This window comes from Bos taurus, chromosome 1, assembly GCF_002263795.3.
Source record: "Bos taurus isolate L1 Dominette 01449 registration number 42190680 breed Hereford chromosome 1, ARS-UCD2.0, whole genome shotgun sequence".
NCBI classification, from domain to species: Eukaryota; Metazoa; Chordata; class Mammalia; order Artiodactyla; family Bovidae; genus Bos; species Bos taurus.
The window spans coordinates 53,071,944-53,096,948 of NC_037328.1; the positions used below are offsets into that span (position 1 = coordinate 53,071,944).

At 40.9% G+C, this 25,005-nt stretch overlaps 1 protein-coding gene across 7 annotated transcripts in view; it reads left to right on the forward strand.

The window, feature by feature from the left end:
* HHLA2 (HERV-H LTR-associating 2) overlaps positions 1-25,005 on the forward strand; it is a 135,895-nt gene that overhangs the window by 88,611 nt on the left and 22,279 nt on the right. For 6 of the 7 annotated variants that reach the window (XM_015471258.3, XM_059887817.1, XM_059887807.1 and 3 more), the window contains 2 exons: positions 22,691-22,780; positions 24,540-24,878. In XM_015471258.3, coding sequence (XP_015326744.1) covers positions 22,717-22,780; positions 24,540-24,878 — 403 coding nt within the window. In that variant the 5' untranslated portion in view covers positions 22,691-22,716. Of the gene's footprint in view, positions 1-10,236; positions 10,395-22,690; positions 22,781-24,539; positions 24,879-25,005 lie in introns of those variants that run through there. The other variant, XM_010801130.4, reaches the window with a different exon arrangement.

Here is a 25,005-nt window from a genome sequence, read left to right on the forward strand (position 1 = left end):
GCATTATAAATTTCATAGGAGAGCTTCCTATAACATGAAATATCAATCCAGCATTTAAAATCATCTGATAAATAAGGTACCTTTATATACTGTATTTTATTTCTCCATATTATTATTCTAATCTTCCCTTGATTGGACATGTAAATTGTTTCCATTTCTTCTCTGTAACAGAAATTTCTATCCATACATCTGTTATATCTATGATTATTATCTGTTCAGTCACTAAGTCATGTCTGACTCTTTGTGACCCCCATGGACTGCAGCATGCCAGGCTTCCCTGTCCATCATCAACTCCCAGAGCTTGCTCAAACTCATGTCCATTGAGTCCATGATGCCATCCAACAGTCTCATCCTCTGTCATCCCCTTCTCCTCCTGCCTTCAATCTTTCCCAGCATCAGGGTCTTTTCCAATGAGTCAATTCTTGGCATCAGTGGTCAAAGATTGGAGTTTCAGCTTCAGCATCAGTCCTTCCAATGAATATTCAGGACTGATTTCCCTTAGGATTGACTGGTTTTATCTCCTTGTAGTCCAGGGGACTCTCAAGAGTCTTCTCCAACTCCACAGTTCAAAAGCATCAATTCTTTGGCACTCAGCTTTCTTTATAGTCCAACTCTCACACCCATACATGACTACTGGAAAAACTATAGCTTTGACTAGACGGACCTTTGTCAGTAATGTCTCTACTTTTTGATATGCTGTCTAGGTTTGTCATAGCTTTTCTTCTAAGGAGAAAGTGTCTTTTCATTTCATGGCTTCAGTTACCATCTACAGTGATTTTGGAGCCCCCCAAAATAAAGTCTGTCACTGTTTCCCTTGTTTCCCCATCTATTTCTCATGAAGTGATGGGACCAGATGTCATGATCTTAGTTTTTTGAATGTTGAGTTTTTAAGCCATCTTTTTCACTCTCCTCTTTCAGTTTCATCAAGAGGCTGTTTAGTTCCTCTTCACTTTCTGGCATAAGGATGGTGTCATCTGCATATTTGAGGTTATTGATATTTCTTCCAGCAATCTTGATTCCAGCTTATGCTTCCTCCAGTTCAGCATTTTACATGAGGTACTGTGCATATAACTTAAATAAGCAGTGTGACACAATATACAGCCTTGAGGTACTCCTTTCCCAATTTGGAACCAGTCGATTGTTCCATGTCCGGTTCTAACTGTTGCTTCTTGACCTGCATACAGATTTCTCAGGAGGCAGGTTAGGTGGTCTGGTCTCTTCCAGAGAGATAGTGGTCCCATCTCTTCCAGAATTTTCCAGGTCAGGTGGTCTGGTCTCTTGCAGAGAGATGGTGGTCCCATCTCTTCCAGAATTTTCTACAGTTTGTTGTGATCCACACAAAGGCTTTTAGTGTAGTCAATGAGGCAGAAGTATATGTTTTTCTGGAATTCTCTTGCTTTTTCTATGATCCAGTGGTTGTTAGCAATTTGATCTGTGGTTTCTCTGCCTTTTCTAAATCCAGCTTTAACATCTGGAAGTTTTTGGTTCATGTACTGTTGAAGCCTAGCTTGGAGAATTTTGAGCATTACTGATTATTATAATAGAATCCTAATGGGGTTCTGGGTCAAAGCTTATAGTAGGTGCCCACTAGGATGTGTGCTCAGCTCACATCCACTCCCTCAGGGGCTCTGGCTGTGTCTTCATTCTCGGTCCTTGTGCCTTATCATTCTGACCCAGGAATAGAACACCCGGATTCAGGAGAGTACCCAAATGATTTGGAAATCTGACAGAGGTGGAAAAGTAGGGGTCATCTCAAGTAGGGACCTGGTGCAGTGACCTCAGGCTTCTGCAGCTGGGTTTTGACATCTCACTGCTCCTACTCCTGTCCTTCCTGAAGCTGGTTTGTGCAGCCCTTGTTTGATTCACGTGAGCAACTTTAACTCCTTCCCTTCAAAACCATGTTTTGCTTGTTATCCTGGGTTCCTTCTATTGCTACCAAAAACAAAACCCCCAACTGATCCTGATGGTGGGTTGCATACAACAGACACCTAGAGAAAGGTAGTATTTGGAATTAGCCATGGGCCCTTACTGGGATAAAAGGCAGGGAAGCTCCCTTCTATGATCTGGGACAGAAATGTGAAACCTCATGATAAGAGGTTGCCAAATATTTCACTAACCTCTCCCACTCAGGCAACTGGGCATCTCCTTGGGGGCACTGCTGAGTGTGTGGGTAGCTGTTGCCAAAATTAAGAGTGGAGGCTGATGAAGCACGCTGACTGCTCAAATTGTGTTCCTGGCTCTGGTCCAAGATCAGAGGCATTAGGTGGAAGTGAAACGATTCAAATGTAGGCAATCTCACTGTCTAGCCTTAGTTCTTAACCACTTCTCTATGTGTGTGTGCCCCTGCCAAAGCAGCCAAGTTGTCTTCATATGAGAAGAAGCTAATGCCAGCTGCCCCCACGGTGCAGTTGCCTGAATTGACAAACAGAAACACAAGACTCCCAGTTCAATCTGAATTGCAGATAATCAGTAAATGACTTGTTTTAGTATTAGTGAGGGTTCCCAGGTGGCGCTAGTGGTAAAGAATCCACCTGCCAATGCAGGAGAGGTATGAGACACACAAGTTTGATCCCTGGATTAGTAAGCTCCCCTGGAGGGAAAAATGGCAACCCACTGCAATATTCTTGCCTAGAGAATCCTGTGGACAGCAGAGCCTGGTGGGCTACAGTCCACGGGGTCACAAAGAGTCGGATATGACTGAGCGACTGAGCATGAGTATGATTATGTCCCAGACATACTTGTACTAAAATATTATTAGTCGTTTATCTGAATTCAAGTTTAACTGGGTGTCCTATGTTATATCTGGCAACCCTACACGGCTCAACATCTTATCTCTCTTTTCACCATTGTTCTCTGAGTAACAAAGTAATTTAAATTCAGCACATACATGCCTTAGAGGATACAGTGAAGAAAACATTCTCAGAGGAGATTTAAGAAATTCAGATCTGCTGAAATCATTGCAGCAGTCCTCACCAGGTAGTCTGTATTCAATGAGCTAGCCTACGCAGCCAGCTTTAATTTCAAGTTTGATGGCCTGGTGAGTGCAAACCATTTCTGAGTACTGTCCTACACTAGGTAACATTGAGTGCCTTCCTCTTTATCATTCTCAGGTTTTCTTTGCTGTCAAAGTCTACAAAAACTAAAAAGAAAAAAAAATAGTTTGAATATGCATGTGTCTGGCCTACCTACCTCTCATTTTGTTCTGCTGTTGGAGCTCAGAAAAATCTTCTTTCCTAAGAAACAGATTGCTGAGCCAGGCTGCAGAGTCCTTTAAAAATGCACATTGGCAACTGTTTTTGTAGGCTCAGACTGCGGAGAAGATGCAATGAAAATGAGATCCCTAAGCTCAGCAGAGTTAAGAATCACGCTGAAGCCAAGTGTTTGCAGCCCAGGTGGGTGTGGTCAGAGATCCAAAGGCAGTGCAGTAATCAGGGCTCAGGAAATATCAGACAAGCAGAAATCTTTGGCTCAAATCAAACATGAAATTTTTAGGAATTAAATTGATGATCCAGCCCTTATAGTCTAGTTTTTGTTTTTTGGAGTTTTTTGTTTGGTTTTTACTTTTTTTTTTGAAATTCAATTGCTATCAATGTTTGCAATGACTACACTAGGGAACTAGATGAAAATAAAGTCTGACTGTCTACATGTATGGGCTTCCGTGGTGGGTCAGCAGTAAATAATCTGCCTGTCAGTGCCGGAGACAGTTTCAACTCCTGGGTCAGCAAGATTCCCTGGAGAAGGAAATGGCAACCCATTCCAGTGTTTTTGCCTGGGAAATCCCATGAACAAAGGAGCCTGGCAGGCTACAATACAGTCCATGGGGTCGCAGAGTTAGATACAACTTAGCGGCTAAACAACAACAATCCACATGCACATCTTTCAAGCCTTTGAAAATATCTCAGGATGTGATATTGCTTTTGATCACCTGTTTTGAAGGTACAGGGTATGCAGCTAGTTACCATTTGGCTTTCCTACTCTAGGTGGCCTTTACAAGTAAGAGGTCAAAGAGCTGATGTCAAAGATAGATATTTCTGGAAAATGTGATAATTATAGACATCCCAGGGACTAGTGTGAGTGAACTTATCCACAGACAGCCTTTCTGGGAAAATAGCATCCATTTCAAGTATTTACAACAGAGAGTATTTAATCCCTGAAACCAGGTGGTAGAAAAGTAGGGAAATCAAATAGAAGAGAGTGAGGAACTTAGGAAACAGGAGGACGCTACCTCTGTGATGAAAGGAATTGATGCTGTGGGATCCCGGGAATGAGGTCACCTTGTGGAAGCTGGAACCTTGGCAGGTCTGCCCAGTGGGAGCATGACCTATGGAAAGGATGGAGCTGGAGCCAGAAAAGCTGCCCAGCACATCAGTCTTTGCTCAGGTGGTGATTCTCATATGCTGTTCAAATGTTGTTTACTGGCAGGTGAGCCTCTACTCATTTCTGTGTTTCTGTAGCTAGAAATTCTTCTGTGGAGGCTTCTGGGTTCAATAGACACTGGCAAATTCAGGCAGAGAGATAGAGGGAGATACCAACCAACACCGCTAAGAGGGTTTTCCAAAACGAGGCATCCTTGCCCGTGTTCTCATCTGTGTAGGTGGTGAGTTCCAGGCCCAGCATGATTCACTATGGGATGATGGTTCTGCTTCTCCTCATATGGGCCTCCAGTCCCTACTCTTCAAAGATTGGCTACCACTCTCTTTGAGAAATATAAATTCTCTCATCTATCCGCATCTTGAGCAAACCTGTCTTCTGGTAATTCCTCCTTGTCTCACCTCTGCCCCCTCTAATCTTTCTCTAGACCCTAGCCCTTCCATGGATGCACCGTCACCCCTTCCTTCCCTCTTTTCCCAGGCCCACAAACACAGTGAACAACATTCCTTGACCCCATTGTTCTCTTCACTTATGATCCTAGTTCCCAACTACCTTTTCATTCCAAGTTGTTTCTGGAACCGTATCTATTTGCTGCCCCTTCTCTCTGCATACTGACTAAAGCTCTGTGAACCAGACTTCTCCCCCTAAACAGGTGCTGCATCCAGGAGTAGTAATAGCTTTGACAAAGCCAATGCTTATTAAAATCAGTGATTCTCAGCTCTATAGTTAAAGGAACAGTAAAGTTTTGTTTCTAATCTGTCATGGACAAATTCATTGGGAAGATGTAATAAAAATGAATTTCTACAAAAATGAAATTCAAAAGAACATAAAATGCAAGCCTCAATTTTTTATTATTACATACAATAGGCATAAAGATTTTGATACCAATTTGACAGAGTAATTTTAAATACTTATTCTGTATTCCTATACTTTTGGTGTTATGAACCAGTAATAAACAGCTCACTGACTGGCACCAGCCTGCAGATCCCCCCTGCTCTGAGTAGCTCTGCTTTAGCTGATATTCCCCTTCAAATTCTGTTTCAGTCTATGGTCCTAAAGAAATGCTTTACTACCAGCAGTACACACTGCATAAAGTATGGATAGAAGAGAAGACTTTTTAGTCTAAGTCACAGCATAGGCTATGGTCATTCTTTCTTGCTGCTTATCCCCAAGCCAGAGCTGATACTCATGCCTTCTTTTTGCTATTACTCATTCTGTGGTCTTACCTTGAGCCCACCTCTGTACTATTTCCCCAGCATGGTAGCCTGAACCTTGATTCTTGAGCTGTTTCAGTTCTTGGTGCTCTTCCCTATAGATAGTCCCCCATTAACCTCACCCACAGCATATCAAAAAAAGAAAGGGATCCACTAAGTTCCTATCATATTCCTCCTAGTTGTACAGCAATAATTGCAAATTGTCTTATTAGTCATGGTCAATCGGCCCAGCCAAGACAGTATCCCACTTTTATGCTTTTTTTTTTTTTTTTTGGGCATGAAGAGCTCAAATGACCAGTTTTAGCTTCCAATTCAGAAGAACCAAACTGAGTTCCATGGTAAAAGTCTTTCCTTAAGTTTAAAAGAAAGGATGAATGGACATTAAAGGGACAGTGAGTTAAAAATGGGAAAGTGGGTTAGTCAGCTATCATTTTTAGACACTATATGGTTCTTAGATCCACATCTTGTAACTATGAGGAGACAGTGCCTTATTCAGCACGCAGTTCAGAGCCTAATCAGTACTCTGCCAAGTAGCTATGTCAAGTAACTTCCAAGGTGGAAGAAGCCCTGTGAGATTGCCGAGCTAGGTTCTTAGAGACCACTCCAATGTGTTAAAAGGTTAACAACTTCATTGATAGGGAGCATAAAATGGGGAGTTACATTTGAATTAGACCCTGGCTTTTGTTTCTGATCAAGGAACTCCCTTCACAGCCAATGTAGGTGGGGTAAAAAAATGGCACATGGAGTGTTCCAGAAGTCCTCAGTGGCAATCTGCACTGGCAGTCAGCTGTAGCATAGCCTGGTTCGCTTTGATGCAGGAAAGGAACAGAGAGAAAGAACCTCTCTCCCTGAAGCCACAGCTGCCTTATTTGGGTTCCATGCGAATGCTCACCAGAAAGGGTTCACCACAGAAGAGGCTCTCAGTTACATGAATAAGTAACGACGGAATCAGGTTAGCTTGGCCTCTTTTTTCACGCTTGCTCAGTAGACTCCTGATCAACCTCATGCTCTGGATCCATTCCTAATGTTCTGTATTCTCATCATTTCCTCAGTCTTCCAATCAGCCTTTTTCCATCGCCTTGACCAACAAGTCCAAAACATGGTACAGAGCCTGGCCTAAAGCCTCATCTTCGTTCAGCCAAAGCTATACTAGGCACTACTCAATGTCCTACCGAACTGGAGATTTCCCTTACTCCCTTGTCCTTCAGGCTTACCTGTCAGGGTCTCTAAGCCTATAGAGCCTACTCACAGGGGACAACAGTTCTTCTCCTGCAAAACCATTCTTGGTGTGTGTATGCATACTTGGTTGCTTCAGTTATAATTGATTCTTTGCCACCCTCTGGACTGTAGCCTACCAGGCTCCTCTGTCCACGGGATTCTCTAGGCAAGAATACTGGAGTGAGTTGCCATGCTCTGCTCCAGGGGATCTTCCCAACTCAGGGATCACGCAAACCCACGTTTCTTATGTCTCCAGCATTGGCAGGCGGTTCTTTATTGCTAGGGCCACCTAGGAAGCCAGCCATCCTTGGTACTCAACAGCTTGTTAAGTGAACCCCCTTTGAGGCCTTAAGCCCTGGTTGAGGATGAAACAGCAGTGTGGTAGGCTCTGTGGGCATGTAAACAATCTGCTTGTACAATTTATTTGGTCTTTCAGAGCTTGATGGAATTCTGGAAGGTGTACTCAGCTTTGTTTTTACATTGTGGTAGATATTGGATCTCTGATCTGTACAGTCTAAAACTCAAGTATCTTCTTCAGAAACTCTGTGTTATCTGATCCTCCTAGACACAATTTGTGAAAGAAAAATCCCTTGCTAAAGGAAACAAAGCCTTTCTTCAAAACCTAGGCGCTTTTATTGCAATTCTCTCACTAGGAATTGCCACAGGCATCATTTAATATCCAGATCTGTCTCCGTCATCACATTACCTGGCCAGCTTGGTCTGTGAGGGACCAGTATACTCATGTGCCCAGATGAGTCAAATGCATGTACTCTGTATTTTAAAAGTCTAAAGACCAACATAAAGCTTCTATATTGTCCCCTCTTTACTCTTAACTCTACACTTTACTTTACTCTACTCTTAACTTTACTCTTTACTCTTACTCTTAAATTTAACAATAAACTTATGACATGGAAGTACATATAATTATGTCATGATGTGTCCAATGTATTCTTTCTATAAATATTCATGTCCTTGTTGTATCATACACTGTGAAGTTACTTTACTGTTTTATAAACTTATTTTTAAAGGTTTCTTGAAAACAAGTATCTACTCCTTTTGTTTGAAAGAAATAAGGAGAAACAGGAACCCTAGAGAGTAAAATTAGCCAGGCAAACTCTTTCTAGTTGTATAACAGAAAACTTCCATTATTTGCAAGATAAAACTTCAGCTGAGAATCAGTATTTTCCTTATAATGTTGACTCTAAAAAGAAACAGGAATTTTAAGGTTAATGTGGTTCTGCTAATAGAAATCTATTCCTATAAAAAAAACTGAAGGCACATTAAACTTACTACAAAGTTCCAGTGGCTCATAACTAATGTTTGTTTTGGCTTCAAGATTAAAAGTGGTTTTGTTACCATTAGCAAGAAAATGCATATTTCTAACTTTACTCTGCTAAGACATACTACAAATTCTTTTAGTATTTTGATGTAGGGAGAACAGACTTTTTTCTCTTTATGTAGACAGCAATGGAACCTGCTTCCTGTGTCAGCAGCTCTTCATCAGGTAAAAAAAAGTTATTTTGTGTCACTTTGGATGTTCAGAGACATTTGAAGACCTAACTAACAGCAACTTAAACTTAATTAACAGGAACTCTAAAGATAGAAAATCCATAACAGGCACGTATAAGGACTTAAAAATACTATTTCAAACCCAGATCCTTTCCATCCTCCTGCTCTATTATTCTTATTTTGTTGATTTTTTAGTCCTCCTATGTGTTTCCTCACATCTGTAGGGTGGCTGCTGCAGCTCCAGGCATCAAATCAATGCTCAGAAAATAGAGAAAGGGCGGCAGGGGGGTTTATATGAAATTCTCCTCTTGCATCTATCCTTGTTACAAGGATTCCATAGAAATTCTCCCAACAGATTTTTGTTTATGTTCCATTGTCCAAAAAAAGTATCAGTATTTGTTTTTTTTCAGTTTGATTTTAGTAGTTAATTTTGGATACAAAGAACCCTTTTGTCGTTGTCTTTTAGTCTCAGAGCTAGGAGGAGGAAAAGGTGTGGACATACAAGCATATAATTGGAGTTCAGTATTCAAGAGTGAGGTAAACATGGTTAGCTGTTGGATTCTCAGTTGCAAGAAAGTTGGAAAGTTCTGACTGGCTTCCACCCCTGACATAGGCCCAGCTTTTCACAGTGGTCACCCCTAGTTTCTCCTTTTCCAAATATAGAGGACTCCTAACCCATGCTGAGTTGTGATGGTCATTTTATTTATCTTTTCTGAACCCTTTCTCAGTCCTCCTTTTAACTAGAAGTGGTCATATCCTGCACAGGGCTGGGCAGAGAAGGGGTTCAGTTAGCAAGAAAGAGAAATGGTACTAGTAACTGTCACAGTGTCCTTTTCACTTTATCCATGTCACACTGTTTGCTTTTAAATTGTTTTCTGTCATATCTACTTATTTGATGTTTACAAGCTGGCTTCTTTTATTCATCTTCTAAAACACAAATTTGACTTCATCATTAACTTTCCATTTCCTTGGTATGGATTACAAGAATGGTCATGATTGAGCCCTTGCATACCTTTCCAGCATTTTCTCTTCCATGTGGCCTATTTGGTTTCTGTGTTCTCTAGCAGCTGCACATTTGTTCTACTGTCTGCCTAGAATATCTTCCCTCTTCCACTTCCCTATACTCTTCCTTACAAGTCAGTTTCTCCTTGTCTTTCAAAACTGATGCTTCAAGAAGCTTTCCTTAAAACCCTGTTCCCTCTTAAGCTCCAGTGTTTTCCCTCTGTCCTTCCACAGCACCTGGGCAGGGGATTCCTTAGTGCTGCCTGTATCTGTGTATTTGGATTTATTTGTTTATATAATCCATTTATTTTTTGGTTCCAAACTAGGCTTTTTGAGATTAGAGACTGTCTGACTTAAGGTCCTGTGATATGTAGGAGAGATGTTCAAATTGTGTGTTTTAGTGGCAAAAAAGATGGTAGGCTTGCTGGATGACTGGGTTTCCTTACAAAGAAAGATCTAGTCCTGTTACCTAGAAGGTAAGGATAAATTTGAGATATTTCACTTTCTCTTGTTCCTCAGAATTTTAACGTTTCTGACTTTAATTTAGAAATGGTTTGTGAGGAAAAGATAGGGCTGAAGCAATAGAGCTTTACAAACAAAAGTTGTTTGGCAGGATTGACTCTGAGCTGTACAGAGAGCTTACGGATACAAAGCCAACCTGATAACCACTGTACTTTCGAAATGACCCATTGAGCCGTGCACACAGAACTAGGCCAGCAGTCTTTTCTTTCCTTCTGCACCAGCTAGTCAGGTGAGCTACAGCTTTAAATTCTAAGGACTGAAACCCACCAATTCAGGTATACAGGGACACAAGTACCTGGCAGAAGGCAGTGCATTGTAAATCATCCCTTAACAAACAAGAAGTCTCGCCAAATTAGGTCATATGGATCCCTGCTTGGACCCTAGCCCAGCCAAGGGCCCCTCCCTCATTCAGAAGGGTTCTTTTCCCATTCAGGTTCACACAGTCAAAAAACAAAATCAAATCTGAGATTAAAGCAGCACAAGCTTTATTCAGTGGCCAGAGAATGCAGAAGCAGAAACTTTGTTCACACATAACTTCTTGCTTGCGGGACCATTAAGGTAAGATTTGAAGGGCAGGACTAATGAGAGGGAGGCATACACATTGGATTTCTGGGAATAGGCGGGGTTCTTCCTGGAACTGGGATGCCACTTCTTTTCAACCCTTGTACGGTCCTTTAGCATCAGGTTGGGAAGCAGGTTAAACCATCTTGGTGCACACAGACATTCTTACTGTTACAGTGAGATGGTAATGAGACACAGGGGGCCCTTTGTCCCACTTTCAAAGCTGAATCAGCTGATGCAAGTTACAGTCTTATTCCTGCGCTGTGAACACAGCCAGAGAGTGTGGTTATGTGTGGTTTTCTGTGGGTTTACTGGAGGGAGGAGCCGGGGTATGGTTCTGGGGCAACGGTGTTAGTAACATGGCAGCTAAGAGTCTTGTCAGGATTGAGTTTTTCCTCTTCTTCACACTAAATCCTGGATTCTGATATTCATTACAGGTCACTCAACCCTAACACCCTGACAGGTAGATACAAAGAGGAGTTCTTTACTTCTGTATTTGAAAGAATGATACAGGGACTGAGTTAGAATAGTTAATTTCATTCTAAGGAATACTGAATATATCATTTACCACACAGTAGGATATTTAAATATGACAACCATGACCATCATGGAGTGGGATTCTGATACCAGACTTAGGTGATCAACCTAAACCAACATTAGGAAGGAAGCCTTCTACTGATTAGCCCAGACTGTTTGACCTCCAGGTGCTGTCGCCACCCCTCTGATATAAAAATGTCATCTCAGGTTGTCTGAGGTGAGAAGTCACAGTATCATTTTAGAGCTTTCATTATTTATGAAATCCTTACATCTGACATAATCAACCCCAGCAGTTAGTGTGGTTAAAAAGAAGTGAGATACCCAAATTCCATATTTTTAATGTTTATTTTTTTTAAGTTAGAATACACTGTTGTCCATTCATTTTCTAGATTTGTTGAGTGGAGGGCACCAAGGCCTTTCTCTGAGTATGGGGCCACTGTTTGATCTTCTATATTATCTTTTTTACACAAACTAATCAATATCTCACCGTCTGATATTTCCAGTTTTTGTTTCTTGAAAGTGGCTGGAGAACTTTGTATTCAAATTGTTGAAAAGAATCCAACTCCTCCCAGAGCTTTACAATTTGTTTTCAGTCTTTATTGACTCTCCCACACCTAATCCAAACAGCTGAATTTTCTTGCTCCTTTTCTGTGCTTTATTTAGCCTCTCTGAAGCATTCATCTTATTTAACTTAGTTGTTGGAGAAACACCAAGTATGCCTTGTCCTCCCATGTAATCAATTAACATAATATTTAGTTAGATTTTTAGCTGATGACAACATACGTTCTGAACTGAAGGGGGTAGAAGTGGACTGGCACAGCCAACTGGCTCCCGAGGCATTTGATGTGTCATAGACATCTGTTTAGGGTCTGTTAAAGAGGGAGAGGTGACTGTTTCCAAGAAGTCCTTGGACTTGTATCTGTGCATGTTCAAAACTCACTTCACTTAATGGAGTCTTGTTCAATTCCTTACTATCTTTATGTGACTGACAAAACAGCTGCTATTTGCCTGTTAACCCTGCCTTTTTTTGCCTGTTGTCTTGGGTTTGCAGCCTTCTTGCTAAAAACAAAAGACTCCACTCTATCTAGCTATATTCTTTTTTGTATAGAGCACAATCGAGGAGGATTTATGATCTACACTTTTGGCAAGAAGAAACATTCCATGATAGAATTCTGAACTGGAAAATGGTCCTTGAAGGTTAATAAGTGCCCTGGCCCCTTCGGTGTAGTGTGGTTTCCCTTACACGTGCTTTGTCCAGGGCTCCACTTCTGGGAGAGCAAACCCTTTGGAGATGCGGGTTTGTGGACATGTAACGAGGTGGTGTTTTCAAAGGAAACCTGTGAGGAAGTGTGGGAAGCAGGATGGAACAGAAGACGCTAAGCAAGGATGGGGCTTTAGGTGGAGTCTCAGCCTTGTTCCCACAGTGGGGCTCTGGAGCACAGAATAGCTCTTGCCTTGAGGCCACCACGAGGGCACAGAGTAGGGAAGGAGTGTGACTCCCAGACCACAGCTTCCATTATCTAAGGGCGAGACTCTGAAAAGGCTGCAGTGATGTGAGCAGGTAGCACCAACTGAGCAACGTGTGCATGAAAACTGAATGGTTAAAAGTGATCCCAGGGGATCTGAGCAAATGCCAAATGGTCTTGTTGCTGTTGTTGTTGTTTAGTTGCTAAGTTGTGTCTGATTCTTTGTGTCCCCATGGACTGTAGGCCGCCCTGCTGCTCTGTCCATGGGATTTCCCAGGCAAGAATACTGGAGTGGATTGTTACTTTCTTCTCCAGGGAATCTTCCTGACCCATTGACCTTCTGTCTGCTGCATTGGCAGACAGGTTACCATGAAGCCATCAGGGAAGCTGTGTTAACATACAAAATATCAGATATTAAATATGTGGCATTTTTGAACTAGCTACTTTTATTGGGCCTGATTTATGAGCCTCCCTAGATTTTCTTGGGAGAAGGCAATGGCACCCCACTCCAGTACTCTTGCCTGGAAAATCCCACGGACAGAGGAGCCTGGTGGGCTGCAGTCCATGGGGTCTCGAAGAGTCAGACACCACTGAGCAACTTCACTTTCACTTTTATGCATTGGAGAAGGAAATGGCAAGCCACTCCAGTTTTCTTGCCTGGAGAATCCCAGGGATGGGGGAGCCTGGTGGGCTGCCGTCTATGGGGTCGCACAGAGTCGGACACGACTGTAGCGACTTAGCAGCAGCAGCAGCAGATTTTCTTGGCCTTGCCTATTTCCTGAGCCTTCAACTGGTTGGACAAAGAGAGCCCCATCCCCAATGCCACTGACTCCAAAACATCAACAGCCTTCCCTGGGGAGGCTTCAGCACGTGCCCCATTGATGCCTCCATAGTGAGAGCTGCCACCATTACAGGGTCCAAACATGACCTAAGGAGATTCCCAGAGGTGGTGGTTTCCTTTGCCCCATGTTTCCATATTCAAAGTATGATACTGGGAGGCATTAGTCTGGCTTCCTGAGTGGTGCCCCAAGGGGACCAGGAAGAGCATGGGGGTTAAAGCCCCATGGGGAAAATTTGCCTATGGAGAAAATCTGTCGATGAATCCCTTTTGCTCTCTTCCTCTGATGGATTGTTCTGAGGTGCTGTGGTTCTGCAGAGGAGGCCTGGAGAGTGTCCTTTATGAGTGAGCGAGCGCCCCTGTGTTCTGTTCTAAAGCTGAGGCCAATAGGGCACCACCACCTAATGCCTGCTTTTCTTCCTTTCTTGTTTCAATTTTGCTTTGCCTCCACTCTTGCTGCTCTGCAGCTGCACCTCTTCACCTCCCTCCCAGATGTGTTGAACACACTTTTAACCTGGTTTCCAAACAAACCAAGAGCTACTCCCTACACCTACCTGCACCCCGTACTCAAAAAATGTGCTTGAAGCAAAGACAGTACATGTAGAGATTCAAAATTTCAACCCAATATGTAAATCCTCAAGTGGAGGATTTTCACTATAAAATATCAAGGAAGATTTCTTTTGAGTAAAGAGTGGGTAATCCTAAAATTGTTCTTTTGTTCATTTTTCTATCTAAACAAAGTCAATCCTAGTAAAATCTAAGTGGATGCTAAGGAGAAATGCCTAGGATGCTACAGAGTTTTCCTTTATTATGACTTCTTTCCCAAATTGGCACAGTGCCCTGAGCATTGTGAGAGGCACTGAATTTAAAACAACGCATAGGAGAGAGGAGCTCCTTGGAATCCGTTTTTCCTGGAGGAATTCATAATGTGAACTAGCATGATGCAAATGATGTGAAACATTCTTGTTTATTGAACAAGACAACTGACCTTCTGTGTGCATCTGGTCATATCTAGGCCAGCAGTTATGAGCCAAGACCAGTCTTTAATGTTAGGGCTGGAGAACCTGACCTGAACACAAGTAAAGTTTGTTGTTGTCACAATTAGTGCTGAAGGCCTCAGTCAGTGTGCCGTGCTGTGCTTAGTTGCTCAATCGTGTCTGACTCTGCAACCCCATGGACTTAGCCTGCCAGACTCCTCTGTCCATGGGATTCTCCAGGCAAGAATACTGGAGTGGGTTGCCATGCCCTTCTCCAGGGGAGCTTCCTAACCCAAGGATCGAACCCAGGCCTCCCACATTGCAGGCAGATTCTCTACCATCCGAGCCACCAGGAAAACCCTCAGTCAGTGTGGTCTGTGGCTGTTAAGATGAACACAGGGGTAGCCATTCTGTTCTCTTTATTTTATGCTTGTAGAATGGCTTCAGCTTTTTCTTCTGTCTTGATTAGTCTCAGCATCTGGATTTCTTTTTGCCATGTTTCATTATGGAGGCTGCTTTTCTTTGCCTTCTTTCCCCACATCTGGAAATCAGCCACAATGTACCAGAACAAGGCGCTTCTAACATTTGAGCCCTTTTGTAAGGGTGCTGATTGCAACTTGGGTAGCTTCAATTTAATCCAAGGTGGAAGATTTCGGCTGCTTTGGGGGAAGAAAATAAATGTCTAAAAATAAAACTTAGGCATAAAAATAGGGCCAAATACTCATTAACTGCCTCACTTAGCTGAATGCTGAAATTATTTCCAAAGCGCTAAATCAAGCATTTGTGTAGAAGAGGTTGAGTATGTTTTTTTATTCATAGTACTTCATCTTAGATGATAAATGGGTTATGGCAATTTGTCATTTTATCCAAAAGACATGAATTAACCAGTTTTCAAGGGCCTAATTTTCAGCTCACGCTGACCCTTGAATTGGAGCATTTGTGCTCACAAGTCTTTTGGAATGGATTTTGTGGGCTGTTATATGGGAGGCTGGAGAGGCAGGCAGGACCAGGAGCCAGAGAATGCATCCAAGGCTTGGTAGGCTAGGGTTAAGAATTTGATTTGACTGTGATGGGAAGTCACTGCAGTGATTGAATTAGAAGGCTGTTATAGACCTATTTATATTTTTAAGATATGACCTTGAATGCTGCGTTGACAGTAGATTATAAGAAGGCAGGAGTAGAAGAGTGGTAACCATCCAGATAACTATTTTTGATATCCAGGTAAGAGATGATAGTGGCCTTGGGGTAGAAGGTGATGGTAGAGTTGGAAAGAAGTGCACAAATAATGGAGTTTTGTTTATTTCATTAATAAAAGACTGATTAATAGATTAGATGAGGGACATGAGGGAAGGGAAGAATCAAAGTTGATTTCTAAGTTTCTAGACTAAACAGCATGGAGGATATTGAGATAAAAACTGAAGGAGAAATGGGGTAATTTTTGTTGTTTTGTTCAGGGTGGACTAGAGAACAACTGTAAAGGGAATGAGGCATAAACCAAAGGTTCATGTTTGTTCTGTGATGCCTATAAGGCATCTAAATGAACAGGTCAAATGGGCAATTGAATATATGTCCTTGACTCAGTAGATAAATCTAAGAATCCTTGGTGTACAAATGTCATTCAGAGCCATGAAACAGAAGGACTTGTAAGCAGCTCTTTGCAGGAAACCACACTCAGCAGGAAACCCCTTGGTCTTGTCACCTTGCCTAACCTGGTGTTTCTTTCCATAGATCAAAGGAGTAGAAATGAAGAATAAGTAACAGATGACCAGATCTCTTCCCTAGCTTCTGCTTCGGTAATCTTATAAACAAAATGTGTGAAGAAGATAGCATCTAAATAAAGACCACAGTGCACACAGTGGGGGATGGTGATGACTCTGACCCCACCTCAACAATTAACTGAGATTGTTACTTCCCGTTTTCCCTTTAAACATTTTCAGGGCCAAGCAGAATCTTCGGAGTTGGTTTTGGGGGGATACGAGTCTGCCTTCTTCCCAAATTAATGGCTTTCTAATTAAAAGCAGGTTTCTTTTCTACCAACACTTGTCTCTCTCTCAGGTATTGATTTTCAAACAGTGAGCAGCTGGATCTGTTGGATAACAGGCTTACCAAGGGAGTGAGTATAGAGAAAGTTTAACTCCTGAGAATGTCCTGTACTTTTACAGAAGCAGGACAAGCAAAGGAGGAGGCTGAGTAAGGAGGACTAAGGAGGAGCGGCCATGAGGAAGGAAAAACTAGGAGACTGTGGTGGCCTAGAAACAAAGAGAAGAATCCTTAATAAAAAAAGATAACAGCCATGTTGAGTGCTCCTGTGAGATTGAATAAGATGAGGACAAACCGCATCCACTGAGTTGGCAACACAGAACTTCTTGGTGACACTGACAAAGGGCAGTTTATGACACTTCTTGGAAACAAGAGCCTGGAGTGGATTGAGGGGAAATGTTAAGGGGAAAATTCAGTTCAGTTCAGTTCATTTCAGTCACTCAGTCGTGTCCGACTCTGCGACCCCATGAATCGCAGCACGCCAGGCCTCCCTGTCCATCACCATCTCCTGGAGTTCACTCAAATTCATGTCCATTGAGTTAGTGATGCCATCCAGCCATCCAGCCATCTCATCCTCTGTCGTCCCCTTCTCCTCCTACATCTCGTCCCAATCCCTCCCAGCATCAGCGTCTTTTCCAGTGAGTCAACTCTTTGCATCAGGTGGCCAAAGTACTGGAATTTCAGCTTTAGCATCATTCCTTCCAAAGAACATCCAGGGCTGATCTCCAAAATGGGGGTGGCTATTTAGACAATTATTTTAAGAAGTTAACAGAGTTGAGAAATAGGTATATAGTTAACCAAGAGTCAGTGGAGAGTATTGTTTTTTCTCATGTTCTTAAGATGGGATAAATTGGAGCATTTTTGCTCAGGATCAATCTAGTAGAGGAAAAGAATTGAATCATAGAGTAGAAAAGTGATGTAATTGCAGGGACAGATTTCTTGAAAATAAAAAGTGATGTGAGATGCAGAGCAAAAGCGAAGGGTTTGGATTTGGATAAGAGGAGGAGAGGAGTCAAAAGAGTAGACAGCTGTTAACGGGTTGGTTAAATTGATGCTAGGGGGATGAGGGAACATCCATAGTTAACTTTAACTAATTAATGAATCAGGGCTTCCCTGGTGGCTCAGCTAGTAAAGAATCTACCTGCAATGCAGGAGACCCAGGTTCAATCCTTGGGTTGGGAAGATCCCCTGGAGAAGGGAATGGCAACCCATTCCAATATTATTCTTGCCTGGAGAATTCCACGGGCAGAGGAACCTGACTAAGTATAGTCCATGGGGTCGCAAACAGTTGGACACAACTGAGCGACTAACACTTCAACTTTCAATTAATGAATCAAGAACATCAGCTGAAAGGAGGTTGGGAAGCGGGGGTGCTGGAAGTTTCAAGAAAAGGTAGAAAATATTGCAGTCATCATGGAAAATGGGAAATTGAACCTTTAGTACAATAGTGGAAATGGAATGTTCTGAAGTTACATTAAACAAGGTGGAGTTAATTCTTGCTTGAAAGAGATTGATTAAATCTTGAATTGTTTTTTAATAGCCTGTAAAGGTGAAATGCATCATTACATATTTACATCTATTCATGGCAGAAAATGAATTTAATGATTACTTTTAATCTTACTGGGCTTCCCTGGTGGCCCAGACGGTAAAGCGTCTGCCTGCAATGTGGGAGATCCAGGTTCAATCCTTGAGTCAGGAAGATCCCCTGGAGAAGGAAATGGCAACCCACTTCAGAACTCTTGCCTGGAAAATTCCATGGATGGAAGAGCCTGGTGGGGTACAGTCCATGGGATCACAAAGAGTTGGACACAACTGAGCAACTTAGCTTCACTTTCTTTCTTTTCTAATCTTACTATTAAAGAGATAAGCCTTGTGATATATATCTTTTCATACATTATACAATCAAATACATCTATAAGAAGAAATATGAAGTTCTTATTTTTATAACTACTCCTGTTTTACATGTTTACTTTGCCAAACACTTTATTTTATGGTATGTTAGTTTACTACTATGTTGGTTCCTGTTATGTAACAGTGATTTAATATTTCCATATATTTCAAAATCATCACCATGAGAAGTCTAGTTATGATCTGTCATATTACAAAGATATTATATAATTATGTACTCTGTTTCCCCCACACTGTACATTTCATGAGGCTTTCCAGGTGGTGCTAGTGGTAAAGAACCCAGCTGCCAATGCAAGAGACATAAGAGATGTGAGTTTGATCCCTGAGTTGGGAAGAGCCCCTGGAGGAGGGCATGGCAACCCACTCCAGTATTCTTGCATGGAGAATCCCCATGGACAGTGGAACCTGGGGGGCTATAGTCCATATAGTCTCACAGGGTTGGACATGAATGAAGCAACTTAGCATGCACGCGTGTACATTTCATACCCTGACTCAATTATTTTGCAGCAGGAAGTTTGTACCTTTTTAAAAAAAAGCATTTCTTTTTTAAAAAAAATAGTATTGTTTAGCTATTCCACGTCATGGTTGTGGCAGAGGAATCTGGTTATGGCATCCAAACTCGTAGTTGTGGCATGTGGGATTTAGTTCCCTGATCAGGGACCGAACCCAGGCCCCCTGTGTTGGGAGCGTAGAGTCTTAGCCACTAGACCACCAGAGAAGTCTCAGGAATTTTGTGCCTTTTAACCTCCTTCATGTACATCTTTGTTGTTGTTAAGTCGCTTCAGTCGTGTCCGACTCTATGCGACCCCATAGACGGCAGCCCACTAGGCTCCTCCGTCCCTGGGATTCTCCAGGCAAGAACACTGGAGTGGGTTGCCATTTCCTTCTCCAATGCATGAAAATGAAAAGTCAAAGTGAAGTCGCTCAGTTGTGTCCGACTCTTCACGACCCCATGGACTGCAGCCTACCAGGCTCCTCTGTCCATGGGATTTTCCAGGCAAGAGTACTGGAGTGGGGTGCCTTCGCCTTCTCCACATGTACATCTTTCCCTCCCCCTAATCCCTTCCCCTGTGGCAACAACCTGTTTGTTCCCTGTATCTATCTATACCTTGTTCATTTGGTTCACATTTTTTTTGGTGTGATTCGCATATGCGAGAAATTATACAGTATTTTAATATCTCTGTCAGACTTATTTCTATTACCTTAATACCCTCTAGTTACATCCATATTGCCGCAAATGGCAAGGTTTCATCCTTTTTATGACTGAATAATATTCCATTGTATATGTATATCATAGCTTCTTTATCCATTCATCTATTGATGGGCACTTAGGTTGCTTGTATATTGGCTATTGTGAATAATGTTGCAATAAACATATGGGTCCATATATCTTTTCTGGTTGTTTTTTTCTTTTTTTTTTTTCAGTAAATACCCAGCAGTGAAATTGCTGGATCATGTGGTAGTATTCTTAATTTTTCAAAGAATCTTCATACTGTTTTTCACAGTGGCTACACCAATTTCCATTCCCACCAACAGTGCATGAGGGTTCTCTGTTTTTCTACATCCTTGCCAACACTTATTATTTGTTATCTTTTTAAAAATTCTTAATTTTAAATTGAGTTATAGTTTAGGTACAATGTTACATAAATTTCAGGTGTACAAAATAGTAACTCACAATTTTTAAAGGTTATGTTCCATTTATAGTTGTTATAAAATATTGGCTCATTTCCCTGTGTTGTACAATATATTCCTGAAGCTTATTTATTTTATACATACTAGTTTTTACCTCTTAATCCCCTACCCCCATGTTTTTCTTCTCCCCTTCCATTTCTCCAGTGGTAACCACTAATTTGTTCTCATTTCTGTGAGTCTGTTTCGTTTTTTGTGGCACTCAGTAATTTAAGATTCCACATGTAAGTTACATCATATGGTATTTGTCTCTATTCATCTGACTTATTCCACTTAGCATAATACCATCCAAGTCTAACCATATGCAAATTCATTCTTTTTTTATGGTTGAGTAGTTTTCACTGTGTACAATGAAATACACACACACACACACACACACTACATCTTTTTTTATCCGTTCATCTGCTGATGGCCATGTAGTTTGCTCCCATATCTTGGAAATTATAAATAGCGCCTGTATGAACATTGGGCTACATGCATATTTTCAAATTAGTGTTTTTGCTTTTTTCAAATATATACCCAGGTGTGAATTAATGGGTCACACAGTAGTTTTGGCTCCGCTGGTAGCTCAGCTGGCAAAGCATCCATCTGCAATGCAGGAGACCTGGGTTCCATCCCTGGGTTGGGAAGATCCTCTGGAGAAGGGAAAGGCTACCGATTCCAGTATTCTAGCCTAGAGAATTCCATGGACTGTACATCTATGGGATTGCAAAGAGTCGGACACAACTGAATGACTTTCACTTTTCATGGTAGTTTTATTTTTAGATTTTTGAGAAATCTCCATACTGTTTCACAGTGGCTGCACCAATCTACATTCCCATCAACAGTATAGGAAGGTTCCGTTTTCTCCACATCCTCATCTACATTTGTTATTTGTCTTCTTTTTGATGATAGCAATTCTGACAGGTGTGAGGTGCTCGCTCATTGTGGCTTTGATTTGCGTGTCCCCGATGATTAGCAATGATGAGCATCTTTTCATGTGCCTTTTGGCCATCTACATTTCCTCTTTGGAAAAATGTCTATTCAGTTCTGCCCATTTTTAAATTGAATTTTGGTTTTTGATGTTGAGTTGTATGAGTTGTACTATATTTTGGATATTAATCACTTATTGGTCGTATCACTTGCAAATGTTTTTTCCCATTTGATAGCTCTTTTCATTTTGTCAATAGTTTCCTTTGCTGTGAAATAGTTTTTAAGTTCAATTAGGTCCCATATGTTCATTTTTGCATTTATTTTCTTTGCTTTAGGAGACATATCTAAAAAATATTGCTATGATTTATGTCAGAGTGTTCTACCTATGTTTTCTTCTGTCAGTTTTATGATTTTTGGTCTTATATTTAAATCTTTAATCCATTTTGAGTATGACATTAGAGAATGTTGTAATTTCACTCTTTTACATGTAGCTGTCTAATTCTCCCAACACCACTTATTAAAGAGTCTGTCTTTTCTCCATTGTGTATTCTTCCTTCCCTTGTCATAGTTTAATTGACCATATGTGTGGAGTTTTGTTTCTGAGCTCTCTATCTGTCCCACTGACCTATGTGTCTGATTTAGTGCCAGTATCATACTATTTTGATGGCTGTATGGTCTGAAGTCAGAGAGCATGATATCTCTAGCCCTTTTCTTCTTTCTCAAGATTATCTTGGTTATTCATGGTCTTTTACCTTTCCATACACATTTTAGAATTAGGTGTTCTAGTTCTGTGAAAATGCCCTCAGCATTTTGACGGGGATTGCAATGACTCTGGATTGCGTTTGGTCGTTTGGTCATTTTAACAGTATTCTTCCCACCCATTAACATTGTGTATCTTTTCATCTGTTTGTGTCAGCTTCAGTTTCTTTCATTAGTGTCTTATAGTTTGCCATGTACAGGTATTTTACCTCTTTGGGTAGGTTTGTTCCCAAGGATTTTATTCTTTTTGATTCAATGGTAAATTGGATTGTTTCCTTAATTTCTTTCTGATACTTCATTATTTGTGTATAGAAATACAACAGACTTCTGAATATTAATTTTGTAACAAGCTCTAGTAGTTTTCTGGTTGCCTCTTTAAGATTTTTATGTGTATATCAAGTCATCAGCAAATAGTGACAGTTTTACTTCTTCCTTTCTGATCTCAATTCTACTTTGTCTTGTCTGATTGATGTGACTAGAATTTCCAATACTATCTTGAATAAAAGTGGCCAGAGTGGGTATCATAATCTTAAAGGAAAGGCTTCCAGCTTTTCACCATTGAGTATGATGTTAACTATGAGTTTGCCATCTATGTACTTTATTATGTTTTGGTATATTCCCTTTATGCCCAGTTTCTGGAGGGTTTTTATCATAAATGGATTCTGAATTTTGTCAAAAGCTGTTTCTGCATTTACTGAGATGATCATACAGTTTTTATTCTTCAAATATCCAGAGAACCACCATTTAATGTATACCAAATCTTTATTCATTCAACACCCATTTTTCAGAATCTGTTATATAGCAGGTACTGCCTTAGATGTGAAATCTCTTCTTCAGAGTTAACATCCTGCTATACATTTAGTGATATGTCCTGTTGGCCTCCTATGTGCAGAAACATGTGTACTTTTAAAAGGGGATTGTGCTACTTAAAAGTTGCCTTGTAATCTGATTTTTCTCCTATAACATTAAGAGCTTCTTTCCATACCATTGAACTGTCTTCTACAGTATTTAATTTTAAAGATTTAATGGTTGTAGAAGAATTATTTGTGTGAATGCAGCAGAGTTAATTTAATGATTCTCCTATAGGCAGAGACATTAATTCTTTCTTTTCCAATTCCTGTCTGCACTTGAAATCTGTAACTTGCATATTTTGCTTCTCTTTGATAGTATCAGTAATATGATCTCCACGAGACATGAAGGCACAGGCAGTGCTGGCTTTCTTCTTCACTCTTATACCGTCTCTGTGTGGACCTCAAGGTAAGTGCCTTTATACTATACCCAAGTGTTGGTTATGTGTATCATTAGACGGGAACATGAGCCACAATACAAGGGGGCTGTTTCTTCTGTAGCCATAGCATTGTCAACTTTTCTAAAAGATCAATTAATAATAAACAGGAGGCAGACGGAAGTCTGCATGAAGATTAAAAATAATGTTTTCTTCTGTCTACTCTGATTAAGGCTCTTTCTAATCTGTTATCTGTTACCAGATATAAAATCACTATAAAGGCAAATTTGATTGGTTGGTTGATTTGTTTTTAAGTGTTAGCTTGGTGCTTGACACAACAAAAGGTACTATCAGCTTTGCTAGGTCCTATGACAGGCACTTTTAATTACCCAATAAAATACTAGAGATGTTTAGTAGGACAATTAGGGAAGTCAACAAAACCACTCCTTTTCTTTCCTACCTTTCCACATCTCTCAGCTTAATGCCACATTCCTCTAGCCTTTGGACAGACTGTTTCTCTGAGGCAAAGTGGGACATGGCAGAATGGAAAGAGCCTCAGAAGAGAAGGCCAAGGGAAAAGACTTTGTGACCTGGCCACATGAACACCCAATTCTCCCATCACAGGTGGCTTTGGCCAAGGTCAATGGAGTAAAATAATGTCCTTTCCAGTGAAAATATCACAAAATTCATAGATAAGGCATATGATCTACTTTTCGTTTTGTCCAGGAAAAAGTGGCTACCTGCAGTGATTATGAGATAATAAGTATATTTTCTTTGCAAAAACCTGATTGTGATGAGTCCATTTGCTTTTTAAGATCACTTTCTGAAGCTGACTATATATGGGCTTCCCTGGTAAAGAATCTGCCTGCAATGCAGGAGACCCGGCTTCGATCCCTGGGTTAGGAAGATCCCCTGGAGAAGGGAATGGTTACCCATCCAGTTTTCTTGCCTGGAGAATTCCATGGTCAGAAGATCCTGGCAGGCTATAGTCCATGGGGTTGTAGAGTCAGACATGACTGAGTGACTAACACTTTAACTTTACTTCAAACATATATATAAACTTATATGTATTAGGAGGATTGGACTTCTACATTTATATCTAGAATAATATTTCTTAACTATATTTTAACTGACTCATAGGATACCCTGTGAGTTGTCCTAAAGCCAAAATAAATGAGTCACTTCATGTCCCCTTTTGGACTCCTCCTATGTGTGCCATTTCTTGAAACTAATGTCTGTTTATTCCCAACAGATGCCTGAATGCAGCATTATCTTTTACATGTCCCAAATATTTCCTAACCCAACCAAGTTAAGATTTTTCTATTCTGTAAGAGTCTGCTGGCTCCAGAAGCTGAATAAACTATTTAATAACTTGTTATTGTATAGTAAGTATTAAAGATATATGTTCAGGGATAAAAATCAACAGGAATCTTTAATTTATATAATATAATGTAATATAATTTCCAGTAACTGTGTAGGCCAAGATCAGAGGAGCAATGAGACTATTGATCAAGCATCAAGCAAGGTTTCTATGCTTCACACTGTTGTCAATTCTAATAGTTACATTGAGTCCAACAGACACTCAATTAAAATTGCAGACACTCAAATACAGCTCAAATACAGAGCTTCATGGCTTGTTTCTGAGCATTGGACTAGCAAAGGTTCTTGATAGATAGATAGATGATAGATGTTAATGATCAGGCTGCTGACCTAGGATAGTTCTAGGTAGCCCTGATACAACCCTGATAAGCACCCATCACTAATTCACTTCATAACTGCTCTTGTTTTCAGATGCTTCCTTCAGTCATGTTAGTATGAATGAGCAAATCGTCACTGGAAGACTAGGTGAAGATGTCATTCTCCCTTGCTCATTTGAGAGTGGACCCAATGTCGTAATTCACTGGAAGAACCAAGATACCAATGTTTACTCATACTACAGAGACAGCGACCAGTTGGAAAAGCAAGATCCCAGATATGTAAACAGGATATCCCTCTTCCATGGTGAGATTCACAATGGGAATGCCTCCCTGTCTTTCAGAAGATTAACCCTTCAGGATGAAGGAATCTACGTATGCTATGTGGGAACATCACTTGGAAAAATCACAAAGAAAATAGTCCTAAAAGTGGGAGGTGAGTGCACATGTAAGCTTTAACAAACACGACAGTGGTACCATTCTATGTTGCCTGGAATGCCTTCCTGTTAGTTGAATAAGCTGTGGGCTTCCTTCTAAGACAATGTGTACAAACTACCTCATTT